General features: G+C 40.1%; 1 protein-coding gene across 4 annotated transcripts in view; it reads left to right on the top strand.

Annotated features, from left to right (window-relative positions):
- The window catches only part of ASPH (aspartate beta-hydroxylase), a 169,921-nt gene that overhangs the window by 57,947 nt on the left and 90,765 nt on the right, over window positions 1–21,209 (top strand). For all 4 annotated transcript variants that reach the window (XM_010830312.1, XM_010830318.1, XM_010830307.1 and 1 more), the window contains 2 exons: window positions 1,256–1,300; window positions 15,051–15,092. In XM_010830312.1, coding sequence (XP_010828614.1) covers window positions 1,256–1,300; window positions 15,051–15,092 — 87 coding nt within the window. The remainder of the gene's footprint in view (window positions 1–1,255; window positions 1,301–15,050; window positions 15,093–21,209) is intronic.

Below are 21,209 nucleotides of genomic sequence, written 5' to 3'. Positions count from 1 at the left end.
GTTAATTTAATAGAAATCTGTTTACTTTTTATAAAAAGTTATTTTCATTTCTTCAACAAGCATTTATCACACACTTACTATTTGCTGTCTTGACACTGCTCAGGGGCTCGGAGGATGAGAGTGAATAAGAGAGTTAGAATTCTGTTTTCACTGGGGGCTGGCACTCTAGTGACCAATGAGATGATAAAGTAAAGATTATGAGAAAGGCAGTGATGGAGATGAAATCAGGATTGTATAGTACAAAGTATCATATTAGGGTGAGGAGGGCTGCTCTAAGTAGGAGGAGGTGGTGTCATGAGAACGAGTTATCCATGGGCTGAAGTGGATTGAAAGTTATGTCCTTTCAGTTGGAGAAAATATGTATGAGGCTTCTTTTTCCTTTTATCTAAAATATTTCCAACTGTTTTGAGCATTCTCACAAGTAGAAGCAAATTAATGCAAGAAGAAAAATGATTAAAATAGCTGCGTAAATATTTTGAGTTTTAGAAAACGCTAATAAAATATTCTCTTTTCGACCAAAGCCTGTTACACAAAATCTTGAACAAAAGGAAAGATAACAATTTTATTTCTTGATAGTGTCTCAGTTAAGGTACTTCCTGCCCACCCACTGTGTTGTTAGGGATGAAGATACTAACATGTGATGTAATTTTATAGAGCCAATCAGATAAATATATCATTATACCATTGGGTCATGAGGCTTACAGTTTCTTTAGTTGTAAGTGGGTTGATGTCTACAAAAAAAGGCTGGATGTTATAATTCATATCCATATTCTTGGCTAGTTTTAGAATAAGTTACCTTGAGTATTATTTTTCAAAAACGAGCTTATTAAGGATAGTGATACATTTTAAAGATTCTATTTGAATTTAATTTTTTGTATTGTTAACAAGAAACAAGATGCTTTAAATATCTTTCAACAGCTTTCCTATCAAGTCTGGTGCAAAATTGTGGTGAAAACTTGGGCTTTGGTTCATATCTCCTTTGCCAGACAGTAAGTTTTGAGGTTAGTCAGTTAGGCAGATAATGTTCTAAAGCCTGTGGTTCAGGAAAGTTGAGAAATATACAAACTTTTACAAAGTTGTAGCTCATTTTTCGTTGGTGCGAAAACCTAATGCTTTATGATAAATTGCAATCAAACCCCCAAACAGTCTGTAAAAATAATCATGCCAACTGAAAGATCTGTAGTCTTGAAACGCTGGACAGCAATCTGTAATGGAGTGTTTTTTTATTTATTTTATTATTTATTTATAATTTCAGAACCGCACATGCCCCCTGCAGAGGAACAGCAAGAAGTACCACCAGGTATGGCATTTTGTTACAAGTATTTCCTTTTTCTTTTTTGTTTAATTTAAAAGATGCTGTATGAAGAAAATTCTATGGAGAGTAGAATTCCTGAGAGAAGAGGATTAATTATACCTATCCTAAATTTAAAAGGAAAATTTTGTGTGTTTAGGTCAGTTGAGCCAAAGTAATGGAGAATACGCATCAGACAGAGTCTAGTACTTATTGGTTGAGCTAGAATTTGAGGAGTGTTCATGATCAAAACACTGTATGATTTTTGCTATCATAGATGGTGGTAGTAGTAGAAGTTAGGTTGTGGGGTTTTTCCCTTGTTTTGATTGACAGGCTATCTGATGGAGGATGTGGAGTCAGACTTGCCTTCAGATGAAAATTGAACAGTACATATATTAGTGACATTGGTCCTTCCCACTGACCCGCACTGCCCATCTTCCCTAAAAGCATCCTTGCACCCCACATGGTCCAGGCTATCTGGGACTTGTGAGTGAGTGCCCTGGAGTCCTTCCTACCAGCCCACTGTGTTACATCCATCACTCTGCTTTTCCCTCCCTTCCCCAACACATCCCTCTCATCATCATCGAGTTTAAAGAACAGGGACAGCATTTCAATCAAAGCCTATGCTTTCAAATGCCTTTTAGAGAAGACATTAACTATTCTTGTAATCAGAAATTAACATATAAACCTCTTATTCTCTAAGTGGGAAAAAATATTTTATTAAGTGAGGATTCGTCAACATCTCTTTCTCAAATGTATTTCCTCTTGTTTCTGTGTTTTATTTCCTTTTTTTTTGTTTCCGTTTTATTTATTGGTTCAATTTTTACTCATATTTTTCGTTTTATGCTTCATGTGAATTTTGTAGCGATGATGTGCACTAGGAGTATTGATTTTGGTCGAAATACTCAATCTCAAGGGGAAAAAGCCTTTTCTAATCAAGGACTATTTTTAGTTATACCACCGCTCATATTTACTTATTTAATGGTTGGGTAGTTCTAAGTTTTGATAGTTGTTGTATGTTGTACATTTATAGTATGTATGACTCCTGAAGGAACTGCGTTGTTGGCATCATAACGTGAATGAGAAACAAAATCCATGGAGAAACTGACTTTTGACATGATAACTTCTGGGCATATGCATATATTTTGTGTTTAGGAAAGATGCGGAGTCAGGACAGTTGGTGTCTCTGTCCTGCGTTTGTAGCTTCCTCTGTATTGCCGAGCAGTAGCTTCCTCTGTATTGCCGAGCAGTAGCTTCCTCTGTATTGCTGAGCAGTACGTCAGTGTGCCTTGTTTCTCACCTGAGAATGCAGAGCAGGTTACTGAATTTGCATTTTGCTTACTCTGCGTTCCTTTAAAAAAAGTTGTTTTAAAAGTTTTCCTAAAAATAACGAGTGTCTACAGCACTTCTTCCTAGTTATGGTTGATATTTTTTTAATATCGACCTGACTTTAATGAAGGTATGAAATATAATATTATTTTCTGACCTAAAAGCTCTGTGCTTCTGTTTTGGTGTTTTATAAATGAGCCCCCAAATTTCCTTGGAACATAATTATAAAATACTAAGGAGTGGTTGTAGGGGTGAAGGGACTGGGGGCTGGAATAAGGTGCTGTTTTTTTTGATGAGATATTTAACAGCTGAAGCAAATGAAAATGAAGATTTGATTCATATGCATCCTTTCTGAGGATAGAATGAGATCCCAGTGAATGGTGGCTGTGGCTGTTACTATTTACTAATTAATTAGGTTGATATTGGGGCTTCCCTGGTGGCTCAGCCGGTAAAAAAATCTGCCTGCAATGCAGGAGACCTGGGTTCAATCCCTGGGTTGGAAAGGTCCCCTTGAGAAAGGGAAAGGCTACCCACTCCAGTATTCTAGCCTGGAGAATTCCATGGACTGAATAGCCCATGGGGTCGCAAAGAGTCGGACACGACTGAGCGACTTTCACTTTCACTTTCTTTCACTTTAGGTTGATATTTGAGGTGCATCAAGAGAAGCTGAATTCTGACAGACCTGCTCCAGAAGCTGTCACTTGTCATTTGGTGTCATAAAAATTTGAGTGATGCACTGCACGCTATAAGTTTGTCCTTTACCAAGGAGGATGTGAGGTGGAGAGTTAGCAGTAGTTACTTGTAATGATTGTACTGGGTTTGCTTATTTCCTGATATTTTCTTAGTCTTACTTTATGTTGCATCATTTAATTATTCAATCTTATGAAGGAATAATATTCATGAATTAGTTGCTGTTTTGTACAGTAAGGTGACTGCTTTTGCAGTAGTGTTGAATGACATATGTGATGCAGAAACTGTAGCAACAATTGTTGTGGGGCCTGTTACCTTACTACCTTTTAATCTTTAAAATTCTTTAATCCGTGGAAAACTCAGATTGAGGCTCTCTGCACAATGCTGGATATCAGTTCACTTTTTCCTGGCCCTCAGAATCCAATTGATGATTACTATGCTTTCTCTGATCTTTCTAAGACTAGGTTACGCAGTCCTAGAATAGCAAATTAAATTTCAAAACAATATTGATGGGACATAATAATCCCATGGGGCAGGAATTGTCTTGATTTACTATTGTATCCGGCTTCCCCCCAGGGGATAGAGAGTGCTGACTTTGGTTAAGCATCATGTGTGTCATGCACTTCTTGACACACACATGAATTAACTCCCTTAGTATTGTCAGTGGCCCCAGAGGTGAAATGCTCATATCTGCATTTTACAGATGAGAAAACTGAGGCATAGCAAGGCAGAGGAACCTGCCTGAAATCACAGAGTTGATAAATGCTAGAACTGAGTTTGATTCTTGTGTTCTGGCTCCAAGAGTTCACATTCTCAGCTTCTGTGCTCTAGAGGATTTCATAGAAATGAAGACCCAAGAACAGATGAGTTATGAGAGCTGGTTTGATGTGATAGAGATAGTGTGTCCTTAGGCATCTTTCAGGAGGCACTGGCACCCCACTCCAGTACTCTTGCCTGGAAAATCCCATGGATGGAGGAGCCTGGTAGGCTGCAGTCCATGGGGTTGCAAAGAGTCAGACACGACTGAGTGACTTCACTTTCACTTTTCACTTTCATGCATTGGAGAAAGAAATGGCAACCCACTCCAGTGTTCTTGCCTGGAAAATCCAATCCCAGGGACGGGGGAGCCTGGTGGGCTGCCATCTGTGGGGTTACACAGAGTCGGACACGACTGACGCGACTTAGCAGTAGGCATGTTTGTCTTAGTATGCATTAGCCTTTCACTTAAGACTCAGAAATGTTGAAGATTAATTATGATTCATTGTGGAAAAGTAAGCTGTCCAATAGCTTAAATTTTTCCATCTTTTGTTTATATTGATAAATCCATAAGTGCTTTGCTGGCATCCTTTTGGAAAGGAAGTAAAAAGTCAATCTGAAAAATTGATCATGCTCATGTTAGAAGTCAGTCATTTTTAATATCACATTAAAAAAAATTGATTTTGGAACCTGTGCTCCCTTAGTGGGTTTTCACCTTGTCCTCAAAGTCATATTTTTACTTGATGTCACACAGCCTATTTCTAGCAATCTGAATGCATAACTATACATAGCGTGGGGACTTCCATGGTGGTCCAGTGCTTAACACTTCACCTTTCAATGCAGAGGGTGTGGGTTTGATACCTGGTTGGGGAGCTAAGATCTCACATACATCAGAGCCAAAAAACAAGAATATAAAACAAAAACAATATTGTAACAGAATTCAATAAAGACTTTTAAAATGATCCACATAAAGAAAAAAATTAAAAAAAAAAACTATACATAGCACAAATTGAATGACTTAAGAACAAATCAGTTAGGAAGTTCACCAGCATAATACTCCCTGCCTTACAATACTTTAAGACCATTTGACTAATTTGTTCCTTTAACAATTTTTCTGTCATGCCATGGAAAAGACCATGATGCTGGAAAAGCTGGACGGCAGAAGGTGAAGGGGGCAACAGGATGAGATGGTTGGTTGGCATCACTGACTCAGTGGACATGAGTTTGAGCAAATTCTGGGAGATGGTGAAGGACAGGGAAGCCTGGCGTGCTGCAGTCCATGGGGCCACAATGAGTCAGACACAGCTGCATAACTGAACAACAACAATGCCGGGAAAAATGTTTATCTTACGTTTTGTGATGATAATTGTGCTATCTGAAATGAAGATGTGTGAACATCAATGTTTCTGGCTGAATCTGCTGCTCTTTTCTCTCTGAAGATGGAGATGACATTTGTAACTCATCCACATTTGAATATTCTCTCAGGGGGGCTGATTTCACTGTTGCCTCTGTCCAGAGCTGTCACTCATGCCCACCTTGTCATCAAGCATTTTCTAATTGGATCAATAAGACCCACAACCAGCTTTAGGCTGGCAGCTCTAAAGGTCTTAGCTTATGGTAATAAGAACCTAATATGCATATTATTGTTAGTGATTTGATCTTTCATTTATTCAAGAAATATATATTAAATAGCTCCTATGGTACAGGCTCAGGCCTTCCAGGTGACTCAGTGGGTAAAGAATCCATCTACCTGAGACACAGAAGACTTAGGTTCAATCTCCTGGTTGGAAAGATCCCCTGGAGGAGGGCACGGCAACCCACTCCAGTATTCTTGCCTGGAGAATCCCCATGGACAGCGGAGTCTGGCAGGCTACAGTCCATAGGGTCACAAAAGAGTCGGACATGACTGAAGCACACACACCTGCATGCACGCTACAGCTCTTCCCCAGACACACAGTGAAGAATGCAATCTCTGTCTGGTATCAATTCACAGACCTGTGGATGTGCCACTGAGGACAGCAGCCAATATAGCATTAACCTCTCAGAGTGATACCCAGGCCAGCACACAGAGGAGGGGGAACCAACCCAACTGTGGGGGCCAGGGGAGCGGAGCAGGAGGTCATGCTGGAGCTGAGCCTGGAGGAGCTGCTCAAAGTGAAGGAGCCAGCATGTGGAGGGGAGAGGGCACAAGTGCTTGAGACACAAGGACCAAGTCGGTGTGCCATGTACCGGCTAAGAAGACACAGTGGACAGGCAGGCAGCATTTCTCAGAGTGTCCCATAAATGATGTTTAAGAATTTGAATGTGGGCTTAGGGCTTCCCTGGTGGCTCAGACAGTAAAGAATCTGCCTGCAATACAGGAGACCCGAGTTCAATCCCTGGGTGGGGAAGATCCCCTGGAGAAGGGAATGACTACCCACTCCAGTATTCTTGCCTGGAGAAGTCCATGGATAGAGGAGCCTGGCGGGCTACAGTCCGTGGGGTTGCAAAGAGTCGGACATGACTGAGCAACTTTCACTAAAAATGCAAGAAAGTTGCTGAAAAACTTCAAGCTTAGGCGTTGCATGATCCGATCCATATTTGAACAGAGCAGTCCCACAAGGAGGTGGAGACCAGTCAGGGGACAGATATGTTCATCTAAGCACAAGTGGTGGGGTCTGGGAATCGTGGCAGAGGTGCAGAGCAGGATGGATTCAAGGACCTTGGGGGTGCAGGTGATTGGTGGGAGACGGGCTGGTTAATGGGAAAAGTCTAGCTTGATTCCTTTGCTTCTGGCTTGAATGGATGAATGATGGAACTTTAGTGGAGATAAGGAAGGTGGGAGGAATGGAGAGGTGCAGAGACGACTGGCCTCTGGAGGTGCTGGGTTTGCAGCTTGGGCAACTACTACTTCTGGGGGGAAACCTGATTCAGATACTTTGGGGCATAGATTTGAGTCTTTCAAAATCGTGATTAAGCTTTTAGTTTATTTGCCTTTTTATCAGTGCTCATGTACTTTAAACAAGTTCCCATAGTCTCCAGGATTTTTGATTGCACAAGTTATAGAAATGCATATTCCTCACAGTCCAGCTAATGTTTAAACTCTAAGAGAACTCTTTTTTAAACTCTTTCTGGTGCGGTGTAATTTATACACAGGGAAGTACTCACCTGTTGATGATATAGTTTGATGAACTTGTACATGTCATATATTCTTACACCCACAACACAGAGTTCTTCCAGCCCCTGGAAAATCTTTCCCTCTTCTGCCCTCAGTAATGACCCCACCAAAGATGACTACTGTTCTGATTTTGTCATCATAGATGGATTTGTCTGCCTTTGAATTTGATTAAACAGAACCACAAGTCAACACATGCAAATATATATGCACTTTTTTGGTGACTGCTTCCCATTGCTCACCATCATGGCTGTTTCATCCACATTGCTATGAAGAGTCATTGGTCTTATTATTATTATTGACTGTAAATGTATTCCATTTAAAAATTCTATCCTACATTGATGGCTGTAGTGAATGTTTCTAGTTTTGGTCTATTATGAAGAAATTTGCCATGAACATTCTTACACATTATACATGTCTTTTGGTGGAAAGATTCATTTCATTTGGATATATAAAAGTATACCTATAATTTCCGGTTGCTTCTCATTAGCACCAAATAATTCTGCTTATGTAAAAATTTCTGGTTATACATACATGCACATATGTAGATAAATAGATAGGGAAGGAAGGAGGGAGAGAAGGAAGGCCTATAATACAGTTTTAGAAATCACATCAAAATTTGGTTGGGTCTTCATGTGCACAATCTCCTTTCTAACTTTAATTGTAACATAGATCATAACATAACATAGCTATAATAGTAAAATAAATTTGATACTAAAGTTTGGAATAAGAAAATGTTTGTTGAAAGTAGGAATGAATTTTACTTCTTTTAAAATAGTATATACATTTTTATCAACCATTTATATCATCCATAACATGAAAAATTGATATAAGATTATAAGTAATGCATTTTAACTACAGCTTACAGTATCTTGTTGCTCCTTGAAAAATCCTCCCTATATTCGTGTTTCAAATACAATACTAGATTTTTCCCCCTCTGTTGCATTTCTTTTTAATACAGTGAAAACATTAATGGGAGAAAGAAATTGAATGTATTTCTCAAAAGACTGACATTCTTAAATTCAACTGTAATTCTCAGATGCTTGAAAGAACCTCAGGTTTTTATCAGCTTTGCAAGTAACCCTCCCAAGAACTACTCTAAGTAGTGAGTCATTCTTACCCAGTTGCCATTAAAAACAACAATACAAACGAAAATAGAACATTTACTTTCCATTGGTGGTTTTTTATAAGTAGAGTAAAAATGAAGCAGTTTCGCAATCTGTGTCTAGTTGGTCCTTTAATTTAGATTTCCCCTTATTTTTGCAGATACTTAAAGCTTCAGAAAGACTGCCCCTACTACCTACCACAAGAGGACCAGCTTAACCATACGCTCCAAAAGATGGCTGGGATAGATCTTGTGAAGTAATTTCTGAGCAGACCAAGATCTTTGGGAATGAACACTAAAGATGTTTTGAATGAACCATAGTCCACTGGCATTTTAGTGTTTTTCTTTTTTTTTTTTTAAGAAACAAAAATCACACGTATTGTTACATTCCTGCATGTCCTTTTCTGATAGCCTTAGTGGGTCCACTGGATTTTTCTTTTCCCTTTTGTGATGCAGCTTTTAGTCTTACCTGCATATATGTGTTTTTCAGACAGTAATTAATAACCATTGATGAGATAGCAGCACTTGTCATGGCGGGATTTTAATATATCTTATCAGTAATTAACACTATGTCAGCTGACTTGTGTACACTGCATGAAACATGAGTTAAAGCCACTAAGAGTGCCTTGTCTTAGGGCTCTGAAAAACACTGATGGGATCATCATTAGCTGTGAAGATTTGAGTTGTATATATCTGCACTGATACCTTTATTAAAAAAATTGCTATATTCGAGTATTCAGGGTAAAACTCAACATTTGAGATTCCTGCAGCTTTTAGCTTGTTAATTAGAAAAAATTTAATATTTCAAAAAAAGTTTAAATTATCGTGGGTAATTTATTTTTCAGAAAAAAAGGGGGGACATTAAAATACTTGTTAGAATGTAGAGGAAAGGAACAGCCTGTTATATCATGCAAAAACGCTTTTCAGCACATTGGGGTGATTGTAGAATAGCTATAATCCTCTTGGTATTTGTTTAAATCTTAGAAAATAACAGTTAGTGGTGCCTCATGTAAAAGTTGTTCTTCCTTTGGCTGGTAAAGTAACATGTACAACACTGATTCCTGCTCTGTGTATCAGGGAGACATTGCCTCTGGCTGAATGAAGCAGGGTTTGTGAAAAGTGCTCAGAAACCAGAAGTTCCCTGTGCTTTCACAGCTTTTGAGGCTTTTCCTTTCCACACTGGAGACTTTCTTCTGTTTTTAATGTGGCTAGTGTGTGGCTCAGAAATGGCTGCTGTGATGAAAATGCTCATTTGTTAGGAAAAAGAGGTAGCTACAGTCTCATTTTGAAAGGACCATGAGCTATTTAAAAAAAAAACCTAAGATGTGGTTTTATTTACATGTCAGGGGAGCTCTTGATCACGTTCACATTGTTTTAAGATAAAGCGATTTTTTTTTTCCTGCTTTTAGGGTTAAAATCAAAGAAATTTTATATTTTTATCATTAGAGGTCACTATAGTGTAGTAAGGTATGCTGAACCGTAGTGTTAGTGAAGCCCAAAGTAATACATAGTAAAAGAGCAATAATTTTCTGAAGCTGTGATCTGGGTAATACAGAGTTGCTACTCAAAAATCTAATAAAGCTCTTACTTAGTATTGTAAATTATAGAACACTACTTTTTAATAAAGCCATATTTTTTTAGAGAAACAGGAGTGACATAGAATTGATAAATGCATAAGATAAATTTCGCTGGATTTTTGTATATAATCATCTCTAGAACTCTGAACACTGAGAATTCATTATGCTGTGGTCATATTCAGATACTTTCTAATTCCAAATATCTTGATGGATGAGCCTTGTCTTTACAAATATATGCCAAGCTGGGAAACATCAATGGATTTTCTAGAAATAATGTAAACATCTTCTGTTTAATGTTATTTGAGTGCAATAAAATACAGAAGAATTCTTCTCTGTATTGTCATTATTTTAGAGTATATATTTTTTTGTTTTGTTCCATAACAACATCAGTTCATTTTATACTTTCTAATATTTCAGGGTATTCTAGCACTTTTGGTGACTAAAATCACGAAGGAGTACATTCAACCTCTTTCTTTACTTATTTCTAGTAGGTAGTGTTTATTTCGTTTAATATTCACTACGATGCTACAATCTGAGGGGCAGAATTCAGATGAAATAGTCCCTGCATCATGCTGTGTTGGTTTTTGTCCTGCACCTAGAAGTTCTGATAAGTCCCTGGCGAGGTCACTCATTCACCTGCACACTCTGGTCCTCTGTGACTATCACTTGGTGAGGATTAGCCTTCAGCCTGTTTGAGAGAACCTAGGAGTTTGAGTGACTGGAAGGGTAGCAAAAGGTACCGAAGATTCTCTTCTGATCTTCATTCTCTGGGCAGTCAAGGAGAATGAGACACAAAGGGACGAAGCTTCTGGGATTCTAGAAAGTGTTGTTTTTTCCTCCAAGGCCCTCAGAAGAAACAGAAAAATCCTTTATGGTTAAGCAGGCCCGTTTTGCTGCACTGGCAATGCTAAGTGCTGAGTTAGGGAGTCGGGGCTCCAGGCACCTGGGTGTTATTACTGTGCTTACAGATGAAGAGACTGAGGGTCAGAGAGGCTGCCAGTCAAGGTCATTCACAGCCTAGAGTCCAGAGTCTACAGGTGGGCACCTAGTGGAAGGTGGAAACAATTAGGGGGCGACCAAGAGCAAGCAGAGAGAGGGCAGTCAGGTAACGGAGGAGTAAGAATCCAGGTGATGTCGTGATAGGATCTGACTGGGGAAGTGCTAGTGGAGAGAGGACAGGGGCCTTGTGACTTAGGACCTGGTCAGGGAGAGGCAGAGCCCCATGGCTGGGTCTTGGAGCAGGGAGAATAGATGCCAGTGTGACTAGGAGCTCAGGACACACAGACCTGGGTGGAGACTAGCTGTGCCCACAAGAATTGGCCGGTAGGCAAATTAGCACAGTAGCTGGAATGATAGGGTTCAAAATAACTGAATATACAAAAATGATTTTTTCTTAATGGTTGTATGACAGTTTTTAAAAGATGAAGATCCTGTTCTCTTTAGTAAGGTTTTCTTTAATAAAATAATGTTGAAAGAGTTAGCACCATTAGAAAACGTGTAGTTTATGTTTCTTTGGGGCTGTGTATTAAGACTTAAATCTGAGTTACTGGTAAGCTTGTACTTCTGTCATTTTCTGGGTTGGACTAAGCGTAGAGTATGGACCACCCACTATTGGAATATGCAAAGTGTGCTATTGTAGAGTGTGGCCTTCTGAATAGTTCTTAACTGTTCTGCAACTCTTGGCAATATTCCGTAGCCTCTCTAAGCCATTTTTCTTATCTATGGAATTAAAACTACTTTTCAGAGTTAAATGGGATAATCTTCATTAAGTGTTGAGAGCAACGCCTGGCATCTAGTTAAGTGTTATCAATCATTTTCCTTTTTGGCACGCTGAGGGCCATTTGAATTTTCCCTGGGAAGCCCCAGGTACAAACTGTTGCTGCTGCTGCTGCTAAGTCACTTCAGTCGTGTCCGACTCTGTGTGACCCCATAGACAGCAGCCCACCAGGCTCCCCCGTCCCTGGGATTCTCCAGGCAAGAACACTGGAGTGGGTTGCCACTTCCTTCTCCAATGCATGAAAGTGAAAAGTGAAAGTGAAGTCGCTCGGTCGTGTCCGACCCTCAGCGACCCCATGGACTGCAGCCCACCAGGCTCCTCCATCCATGGGATTTTCCAGGCAAGAGTACTGGAGTGGGGTGCCATTGCCTTCTCCGGTACAAAGACTAAAGAATAGCAAAGTCATACTGTATTATATTGTGCAGAATGCTAGTGAGGTAAGCTGAAGCTCTTTGAGAACTTTACCTAAGTTAAATTTAAGCACTGAAAACCCCAGAGGTGAAAATCCCCTACTCTGTGTATTTTCCACACCCAAGCTCCTGGCTCAGATCTCAACTTGCTGAAGCAGTGGTATTAGAAGGGGACAGAACCTAGGGCTTTTGCCCCGGGATTGGAACATCTGGGCTAGGCCTTCTTTGTTCGCCTCTTGTCATCCTAGGTAACTGCAGACAGGAGGAAAAAAGATGATGACCCTGGTTCCAGGGCGCACACCTGGCCAGGGGCCTCCCACACCTTTTTAAATGGTGATCAGTTCTGAACTTCCCCAGTGGTCCAGTGGTTAAGACTTTGCCTTCCAATGAAGGGGTATTTGTTCAATATCTGGTCAGGGCGCTGAGGTCCCACATGCTTCTTAGCCAAAAAGCCAAATAAAACAAAAGCAATATTGTAACAATTTCAATAAAGACTTTAAAAATGGTCCATGTCAAAAAACAAACAAACAAACCTAAAAAAAGATGACCAATTCAATCCACTCTTCCTTCCTTGGTTTCCCTGGGGGCGGGAAGATTTGTGGACAGCTCTAAAATCTTCATGACCAGCACCCACTAGTTTTCTATAGTCAACTGAGAAACTTGCATTTTATGCTTGATTTGTCTAAATTACACTAGCCATATGCCAGGTAACAGATTATTGGAGGGGTGGACACTCCCAGCCTTCCTGCACACATTGCTGGTGCCACAGAAAGAGATATCCTTGGAAATTGAGATTTTTTGATACTTCTATCTTGTATCCCTGATACCTACAAGAGTTGTTCAGTCACATCTGACTCTGCAACCCCATGGACTGTAGCGTGTCAAGCTTCCCTGTCCTTCACTATCTCCCGGAGTTTACTCAAACTCAAGAGTACATCCTACTAAATGACGCACTGCCTAACCTTATGATGGTGGTGGTTTTGTCACTAAGTCGTGTCTGACTCTTTCAACCCTATGGGCTGTAGCCCACCAGGCTCCTCTGTCCATGGGATTTCCTGGGCAAGAATACTGGAGTGGGTTGCCATTTCCTTCCCCAGGGTATCTTCCAGACCCAGGGATCAAACCCCGGTCTCCTGCATTGAAGGCAGATTCTTTACTGAGCCACCAGGGAAGCCCTTTATGACAAGGGTACAGTTAATAAGGTCAGAAATTCTAGAATGTTCAACAGAGATTAGCACTGACCAGGAAATGTGTGGCAGCCAACATTTTTTTTAAGATATTTTTGATGTGGACCATTTTTTAAAAGCCTTTATTGAATTTGTTGCAGTATTGATTCTGTTTAGTGTATTTTATGGTTTTTTGGCTGTGAGGCATGTGGGATCTTAGCCTGCCCACCAGGGATCAAACCCGCACTTCCTACACTGGTAGGTGAAGCCTTGACCACTGGATCACTAGCCAACTTTTTAAAACCCTCCCTTTGCAAAGTCAAGACCTGTACTTCTTTTTCCCTTTCAACAAAATTAGAGACTGGCATGGGGAAAAGAATGTCTATTTTGGAGTCAAATACACCACTGACCTTGATTACTTAGACCCCTACCTTGTCAAGCTTCAGCCTCCTCCTCTGCATGAAGAAGGAGCTCAGAACTACTGCAGAGGGTTGTTTAGTTGCTCAGTCCTATCTGACACTTTTGTGACCCCACAGACTGTAGCCCGCCAGGCTCCTCTGTCGATGGGATTTCCTGGGCAAGAATACTGGAGTGGGTTGCCATTTCTTTGCCCATCTGCAGAGGATGTTAGGAGGCAAAAGATGTGTCTTGTGCTTGGCACCAAGCCTGGCACACTTTGGGTCGGTTTGCTTCCTCTCCTCTGGGGGTCTCAAAGGAGAAACACGTGACTGATACAAAGTCCTCTCCTTGCATCAGGAGCCTCAGATTTACCTCTTGCCTCCAAAAATTGAAATGTTTTCTATGAATGAATATGGGAAACTAGGGATCAAGAAATTGAATGATGTTGCCTGCACCCCTGAACCCAACCTGCACGGTACCCACACTCTCTCACGTCTACTCTGGGGAAATAATGGAATCTAATTTTTTTCATCAGACTACTAAACTCTGCCCCATCCCCACTGCAACTCAACAGTACACATGTGTACCTAGAAATTCTCAAAGACTAGGTAAATACCTACGGGGACTGAAATTGACTGGTCTACCTCTAACTGTGCTGTGTCACACCTGGGCTCAGTGTGGGCACCCCTGTGGGTCACCTGTGGATATAGGAAGTCCTTGAGGAGTCAGGTTAGTGTTCTCAGTAGGATGGCATGCTACAGTTCTTTAAAGCACACAGTCCCTGTTATAAAGCGGTGTAGGCTTTAAGAGACAATAAAGCTATTGAATCAGCTTTGAGTGAGTCTTCTCTGTACTCAGTTTGTACCCACAGAGGCATTTATTATTGGTGGAGATGGCCCCCATCACCCTTTATGTAGACCAGGAACACAGCCTGGCACCCAAAACCTGCTTACTGCTTGGTGATTTTTATAAGTAATTCAAATTCTTAATATTTTATAATAAATTACATACGTAAAGAATTTAAGATTTAGGAAAATTGAATTGTTAGCCCAGAATTTTTTAAATTGAAGTATAATTAATTTATAATATTGCGTTAGTTTCAGTGATGTATCTCTTATCAGTGACTCTATCACTTATCACAAAGTGATAGAGTCATATGTATGTACTCAGTCGTATATATATAATTCTTTTCTATTGTACATTATTACAAGATACTGAATATAGTTCCCTGTGCTATACAGTAGGTCCTTATTGTTTGTCTATTTTATATATAATAGTGTGTATCTCTTAATCCCAGAAATATTATGAATTGAACTCATTTGAAGATAGTCCTATAATTTGAGACTTTGAATTGTGACTCTCACAATATTTATTTTGTTTTGTCTTTACCTTTCAGAAACAAATAAGAAAGCAGATGAGCCAGGAAAAAAAGGAAAAGGTGAGATTGTTAAAATCAACAGCCTTTCAAATACACATAAGGAGAAGTTATACTATCCGTGAATAATGTGATCTTATTTTCTGCACTAGTCAAAATAAATTGCCAGTGTGTTTATTATTTCAGTGGTCTTATCAACAGACATTAACGTTCTACATAAACATTAAGAGCTAAAGCTCTGGAAAGACATTAGCATCTAATGCTAGTTTTGCTGTTCATTCTATATACATCTTGAGAATTACCCAACCTCTGTGCTTCAGTTTCTTCTTCTGTGATATAGGAATCATAAGAACAGTACCAACTTCCAGAAACCATGAGACTGTTGTTCCCACAATAGTAATTAAGTGAAAATATATGTAAAGTGCTTAAAGCAGAGTCTAGCACAGGGAAAGCACAAAGGAAATGTTAATTATTACTGTCACCTTTGTTGACAGCTGTTCTAAGTACAAAGATTATTCGAATATATTCTTTTTTCACGGGACTTTGAACTGTTTGAAAGAAAGTCATGCAAATGTTTACATCTGTAAAGAAAATATCATCTCTGCCTTCCAAGAGCTTATTATAGAGGCACTCTAATAAATTTAAGGAACCAGTAGAATTTTAATTCAAAGTTCACAAAGGTTGCTAAACATAGAGTGAGGAGCTATTTTTTAAAGTTAAATTTATAAACATTATATGGATGGTCACAGAGTAGCAGTTATATTTTTAGTATCATTTGAATGGTAAAATCATCAATGATTAAACATTATTGGAGTTTCAGAAATGGCTTTAACTCTTAGTGATAAAAGCAGTGTTTACATTTAAAAGATACAGTTCACGTAAGAGCGAAGATCTTACTTACTCAGTAGGTAAACAGTACTTGACTGTATGAAGTTGCTGGCTTTTGGCCATTATTTCATAGCCCTTAGGCATTTATTTTGCCTGGATAATCCCAGGGATGGGGGAGCCTGGTGGACTGCTGTCTGTGGAATCGCACAGAGTCGGACACGACTGAAGCGACTTAGCAGCAGCAGCAGCAGCAGCAGCAGGCATTTATTTAGCTCATGCATTTTTTTCTGACTGTTTTTAATTTTTTATTAAAGTAATATACAGATCTAAGTTTTAAATTAAAATATAGTTTATTTACAATGTGTTCATTTCTGCTGCACAGCAAAGTAATTCAATTATACATACATATACATTGCTTTTTTAAAAAATATTTTTTTCCATTATGGTGTATCATAGGTTATTGAATATAGTTCTTTGTGCTACACAGTTAGTGCCTTATTGTTTATCCATTCTATTTATAAAAACTTACATCTACTAACCACAGCGTCTCACTCCATCCCTTCCCCACCCCACGTCCCCTTGGCAACCGCAAGTCTGTTCTCTGTGGCCGTGAGTCTGTTTCTGTTCCATAGATAGTTTCGTTTGTGTCATATTTTAAATTCCACATACGAGTGATATCAAATGTTATTTGATAACAACATTTTCAACAATAAATTTAAGAAGCCAGTAGCATTTTAATTCAGCGTTCACAAAGGTTGCTAAACGTAGAGTGGGGAGTACAAAGATTATTCAAACATGTTCTTTTTTCACTTTTACATTTCTTTACAGATGTAAATATTTGCATGTCTTTCTTTCTAACAATCCAGAGTCCTGTGAAAAAGGCTGGATAGTACTCAGTTGTATACATGCACCACATCTTCTTTATCCATTTATCTGTCAATGGACATTTCCCCCTACGCGTTTCTAAATAATGTCTGAATTCTGCAGTTTTCTCCTCTATGTTGGAAACTGTTGGCTGCCTTTTCTATGTAGATGACTGGGCTTCTATTCACACAAGCTCTCCACACTGCCTTACCTCCCAATCTTGTACTAAGTCCATGACTTACTTACTCTCTCTACTGTTTGCTGTTGCCCAGCCTCCTTAGGTAGTTGCCCCTGTTTCCCTGACCATCCTGCGTTGAAGGTCCTAAAATCAGTCCTCAGAGCATTTCTCCATCTACACACACTCCCTTGATGATTCCACCTGATCTCACGGCTTTAAATGTCTTTATGCCAAAGGCAACTGCTTTAACTGTAGCCCAGGTCCCTACCTGAACTCTCAACAAGTATGTCCACCTGTCTACCTGATGGAGACCTGATGGCTACCTGATGCCGTTGGTGGATATCTAATAATCGCATCAAACTTAATAAGTGTAAAATGGAACTCCTGACCTTCCCCTGAAAACACACTGCTCCTACAAATCTCTCTTTCCTGCCTCCCTGTCATTCCATCAGCAAACCCTGTCCATTCTCTCTTCCGAGCTTCTTCCTGCCACCTTCTCTCTCTACCACCATCTCTTGCCTGATGACTCCACTTACTTCCTAACTGATCTTCCTTTGTCTCTATCCTCTTTCTCAATTCAGTAGCCACGGTGACCCTTTTGAACATTCTTTGCATGCTAAGTCACTACAGTCGTGTCCAACTCTTTGCGACCTTATAGACTGTAGCCTGCCAGGTTCCCCTGTCCATGGGATTCTTCAGTCAAGAATACTGGAGTGAGTTGCCATTCCCTTCTCCCGGGGATCTTCCCGACCCAGGCATGGAAGCCACATCTCTTAAGTCTCCTGCATTGGCTAGAGGGTTCTTTACCACTAGCGCTACCTGGGAAGCCCTTAAACTTTCTTTCAGAATTTTATTTATTTTTTGTTTATTTATTTTTGCCTGCACTGGGTCTTTGTTGCTGTCTTGGGCTTTCTCTAGTTGCAATGAGCAGGGGCTACTCTCCAGTTGTGGTATGTGGGCTTCTCACTGCAGTGGCTTTTCTTGTTCAGAACATAGGCTCTGGGGCTGGGTTCAGTAGTTGCGGCGTGTAGGCTTAGTTGCTCTGAGGCATGTGGAATCTTCCCAGAGCAGGGATTGAACCCCTGTGCCTGCATTGGCAGGTGGATTCTTAACCATTGGACACGAAGGAAGTCCACGGTGACCCTTTTAAAACCTAAGTGGTACCCTGTTGCTCAGATGCCTCCACCATCTTCACATCTTGCTCAGAGTAAAAACAAAGTCGTCTGTGATGGTTTACAGGCCTCGCATATCGGGTTCTCACTCTCAGAAGGTCTCTGGGGTTAGTGACGTGCTCAAGGCAACTGTGGCTAAGTGCACTCTGAATAGCAAACAGTCTGCAAAGGTCCTGAGGCAGCAGGGAAGGACCTGAGAAACCAGAGCCCACGAACAAAGCCAGAGCGTGTGCTGTGCAGTTGGAGGGGAAGTCAGGGGCCAGACCATGGCGGAGTCAAGCTGCCTTTGTTCATGCAGTGGGCCTCCACACCCAGCCCATGCAGGTGTCTGTGCAGGTCAGAGACTTTCCAGTTCACACACCGACTGGTTTGCTTCCAGGAGGTACACCCTGGCACTTTCTGACAAAGGTAGAGATGGGAGGGTGAGTGCTGGGTGTGGCTTACTGCAGATATAAACAGGTGCAAGCCCTGCTCCAGATGCTATGCTTAGCGTTTCTCACTCTCCAGGGCTGCATTTCCTTCCTTCTGCACTGTACTTCCCTCTAGTACCCTCTGCACCGCTTTCTCCTCCCGGGATTCTGAGCCCTTAGGCAGCTTTCCAGTGGCGTGGGAGGTGGGCTCCCTGGCTATTTCTTCATAGAACTTGTGGAGAGAATCTGCAACAACTTCACCTGATTGGCTCTTCTACTCTCCATCATGTAGAGCTGGCCTTATATCCACACCAACTGAAGGAGGTTGGCAATTGAAGTCTTTTATTGATTGTGACATACAGGGAGAATCTTAGGATTAAGAGATGTAATGAGTCAGTGTTGCCCCAAATTCACTAAAAATCCTGTTTGAGCAAATTGTCAGGTTTGGAAATTCCATCTTTTTTTTTTTTTTTTTAACCCACAGTCATGAGAAAAAGCAGAAGTATTAGCCGCTCAGTTGTGCCCAACTATTTGTGATGCCACGGACTATAGCCCACCAGGCTACCCTCTGTGAAATTCTCCAGGCAAGAATACTGGAGTGGGTTGCCATTCCCTTCTCCAGGGGATCTTCCCAACTCAGGGATCGAACCTTGGTCTCCTGTGTCTCCTGTATTACAGGCAAATTCTTTACCATCTGACCCACCAGGGAAACCCATAGGATGCTGTTAACTGGTATGGCAGAGGGAGAGGGAAATATTCCATTTCTGGGATACACAGTGAAAAAATGGAATGTTTTAATAGCCAGCTTTTAATTTCACAATAATAGAAATGGAGATTTTTAAAAAACAGTAATTGTAAATTTGTCTCAGGATGAATTATTAGGCTAAGTTTCTATTGAGTTATCACTCTCAAATTCTTTATCAGAGATCCACAGATGAGAGGGGGAAGATGTTATTTTTCCTTACAATTAATAGTCACATAATTCTTTTCTTTTAGAGAAGCATGTTTAGTTTATTTTGATAGAGTCATAAGTTTGGACTAGGGCTAATTCTAAAACAGGCCTTCTTTGGAGATACCAGCTTCTTATATTGAATATTATTTATATCTGTTTAACCTAAAATTGCTGTATCAGTTTTTCCCCACTGGATGTCATCTTTTCCCACACATTCTATATTCCACACCCACAGAATAGAACTGTGAGCTGAAATGTAATGCAGTGCAAAAATGCCTGATGAAATGTCCAATTCAAACAATTATTTTTATTCATTCATTTATTCAGTACATATTGAGTACCTACTATGTGCTAGGCCCTGTTTTAGGCACTGGGACTAAAACATTCAATAAAAACAAAGTCCCAGTTCTCATAGTACTTACAGCATATTTTAGTGTATGTGTGTTGTGGGGAGAGATTTGTCATTTTCAAAAAAATAAAATAAATATGAAAAAGAATATAAAACAGGAAAAAGATATAGAGAATGACAGTGGTCGGGAGTGTTGCTCTGTTGATGGGCCTCTTGGACAGTGATGCTTGGAGATGTAAGATGCAAGGGCATGAGCTATGCAGCCATATGGGAGAAGTGAGTTCCAGGGGTGGAAAAGTATATTCATAGTTCCTCAGGGAGGTGTGATTAGGATGTGGGTAGACATGGTGAGTGGTGCTTAGATTCTGCCTATATTTTATGTAAGGTCTGTAGGATATGCTGATGGTTAGGATATGAGGCATGAGAGAAAGAGAGGAGTCAAAAATAATTCAAAGCTTCTTAAAAAACTGTGTTAACAAATTCATTGAATGAAAAAGTCTGCATCATGTTACTGATTTAATACATATCAAATGTCAGTTACTAGTTGAGGATTTGTGTGCCTTTAAAGAAATTTGAGGAACAACAGAACACTCATGCCTGCAAAAGGGGAATGTTTGTTTGCTTGTGTATGTATGTATGTGTGTGTGTGTGTGTGTGTTAGGTAAAACTGCATTTGGATCAGGGTCTTTTCCTGAAATTCTCCTTTGATTTAAACCAACATTTAATACACAATTATATTATTCATTACAATCAAGGATGTGCTTAAACTGTATTTTGTGAACATCTTTAAGAATGCATTTAAGGATTTCCTGGGTACTATTTGTATTGTTTTAAAGAATAATAGTGCCCCAGCAAAACACCAGATGGCAGTAGAAAACAGGTCACATTTACACTAACAAATGACATTTTTTTTATGTAACTTAGAGAAAAGCCTGGGATGGCTATATTATTGCTGATAAATCAACTTGATGCAACCAGTACTTCAGTGCAATGTATAGACTACTTCAGGCAAGCTAGAGACTCAGAAGAGAGATGCTGTTGCAACTTAAGATCATCTATACTTCTGAGTTTTCTATGATCATAAAGAAAGTAGAGAACCAACAAGGGCAATAAACAAGTCTAATTAAGACGTTTTCTTGTTTTAAAATACGTTTATCTCTACAAAGTTTTTCTTGGGGTTCTTACAACTGTATGTAACATATTTGAGCAAAAATGCAGAACATCACCCAGGGATTAAACACTAGAGTCCTCAGGACAGCACATAAAGCATCTCGAGATCCAGCTCCTGTTCATGGCTTTCCTCTGTTCCAAATGCTCTTCCTTGCCTCCCTACTTCACAACTACAAACTCCTGTTCCTCAGAACTGAGCTTAGAGATGAGCTCTGCCAGAGCCTTCCCTGATTACACCCATATCACCTACCCCGGAC

This window comes from Bison bison, unplaced genomic scaffold (genome assembly GCF_000754665.1).
Source record: "Bison bison bison isolate TAMUID 2011002044 unplaced genomic scaffold, Bison_UMD1.0 scf7180017858917, whole genome shotgun sequence".
NCBI classification, from domain to species: Eukaryota; Metazoa; Chordata; class Mammalia; order Artiodactyla; family Bovidae; genus Bison; species Bison bison.
The sequence above is the reverse complement of the archived record's forward strand: the minus strand, read 5'-3'. Positions and strand labels throughout refer to the sequence as shown.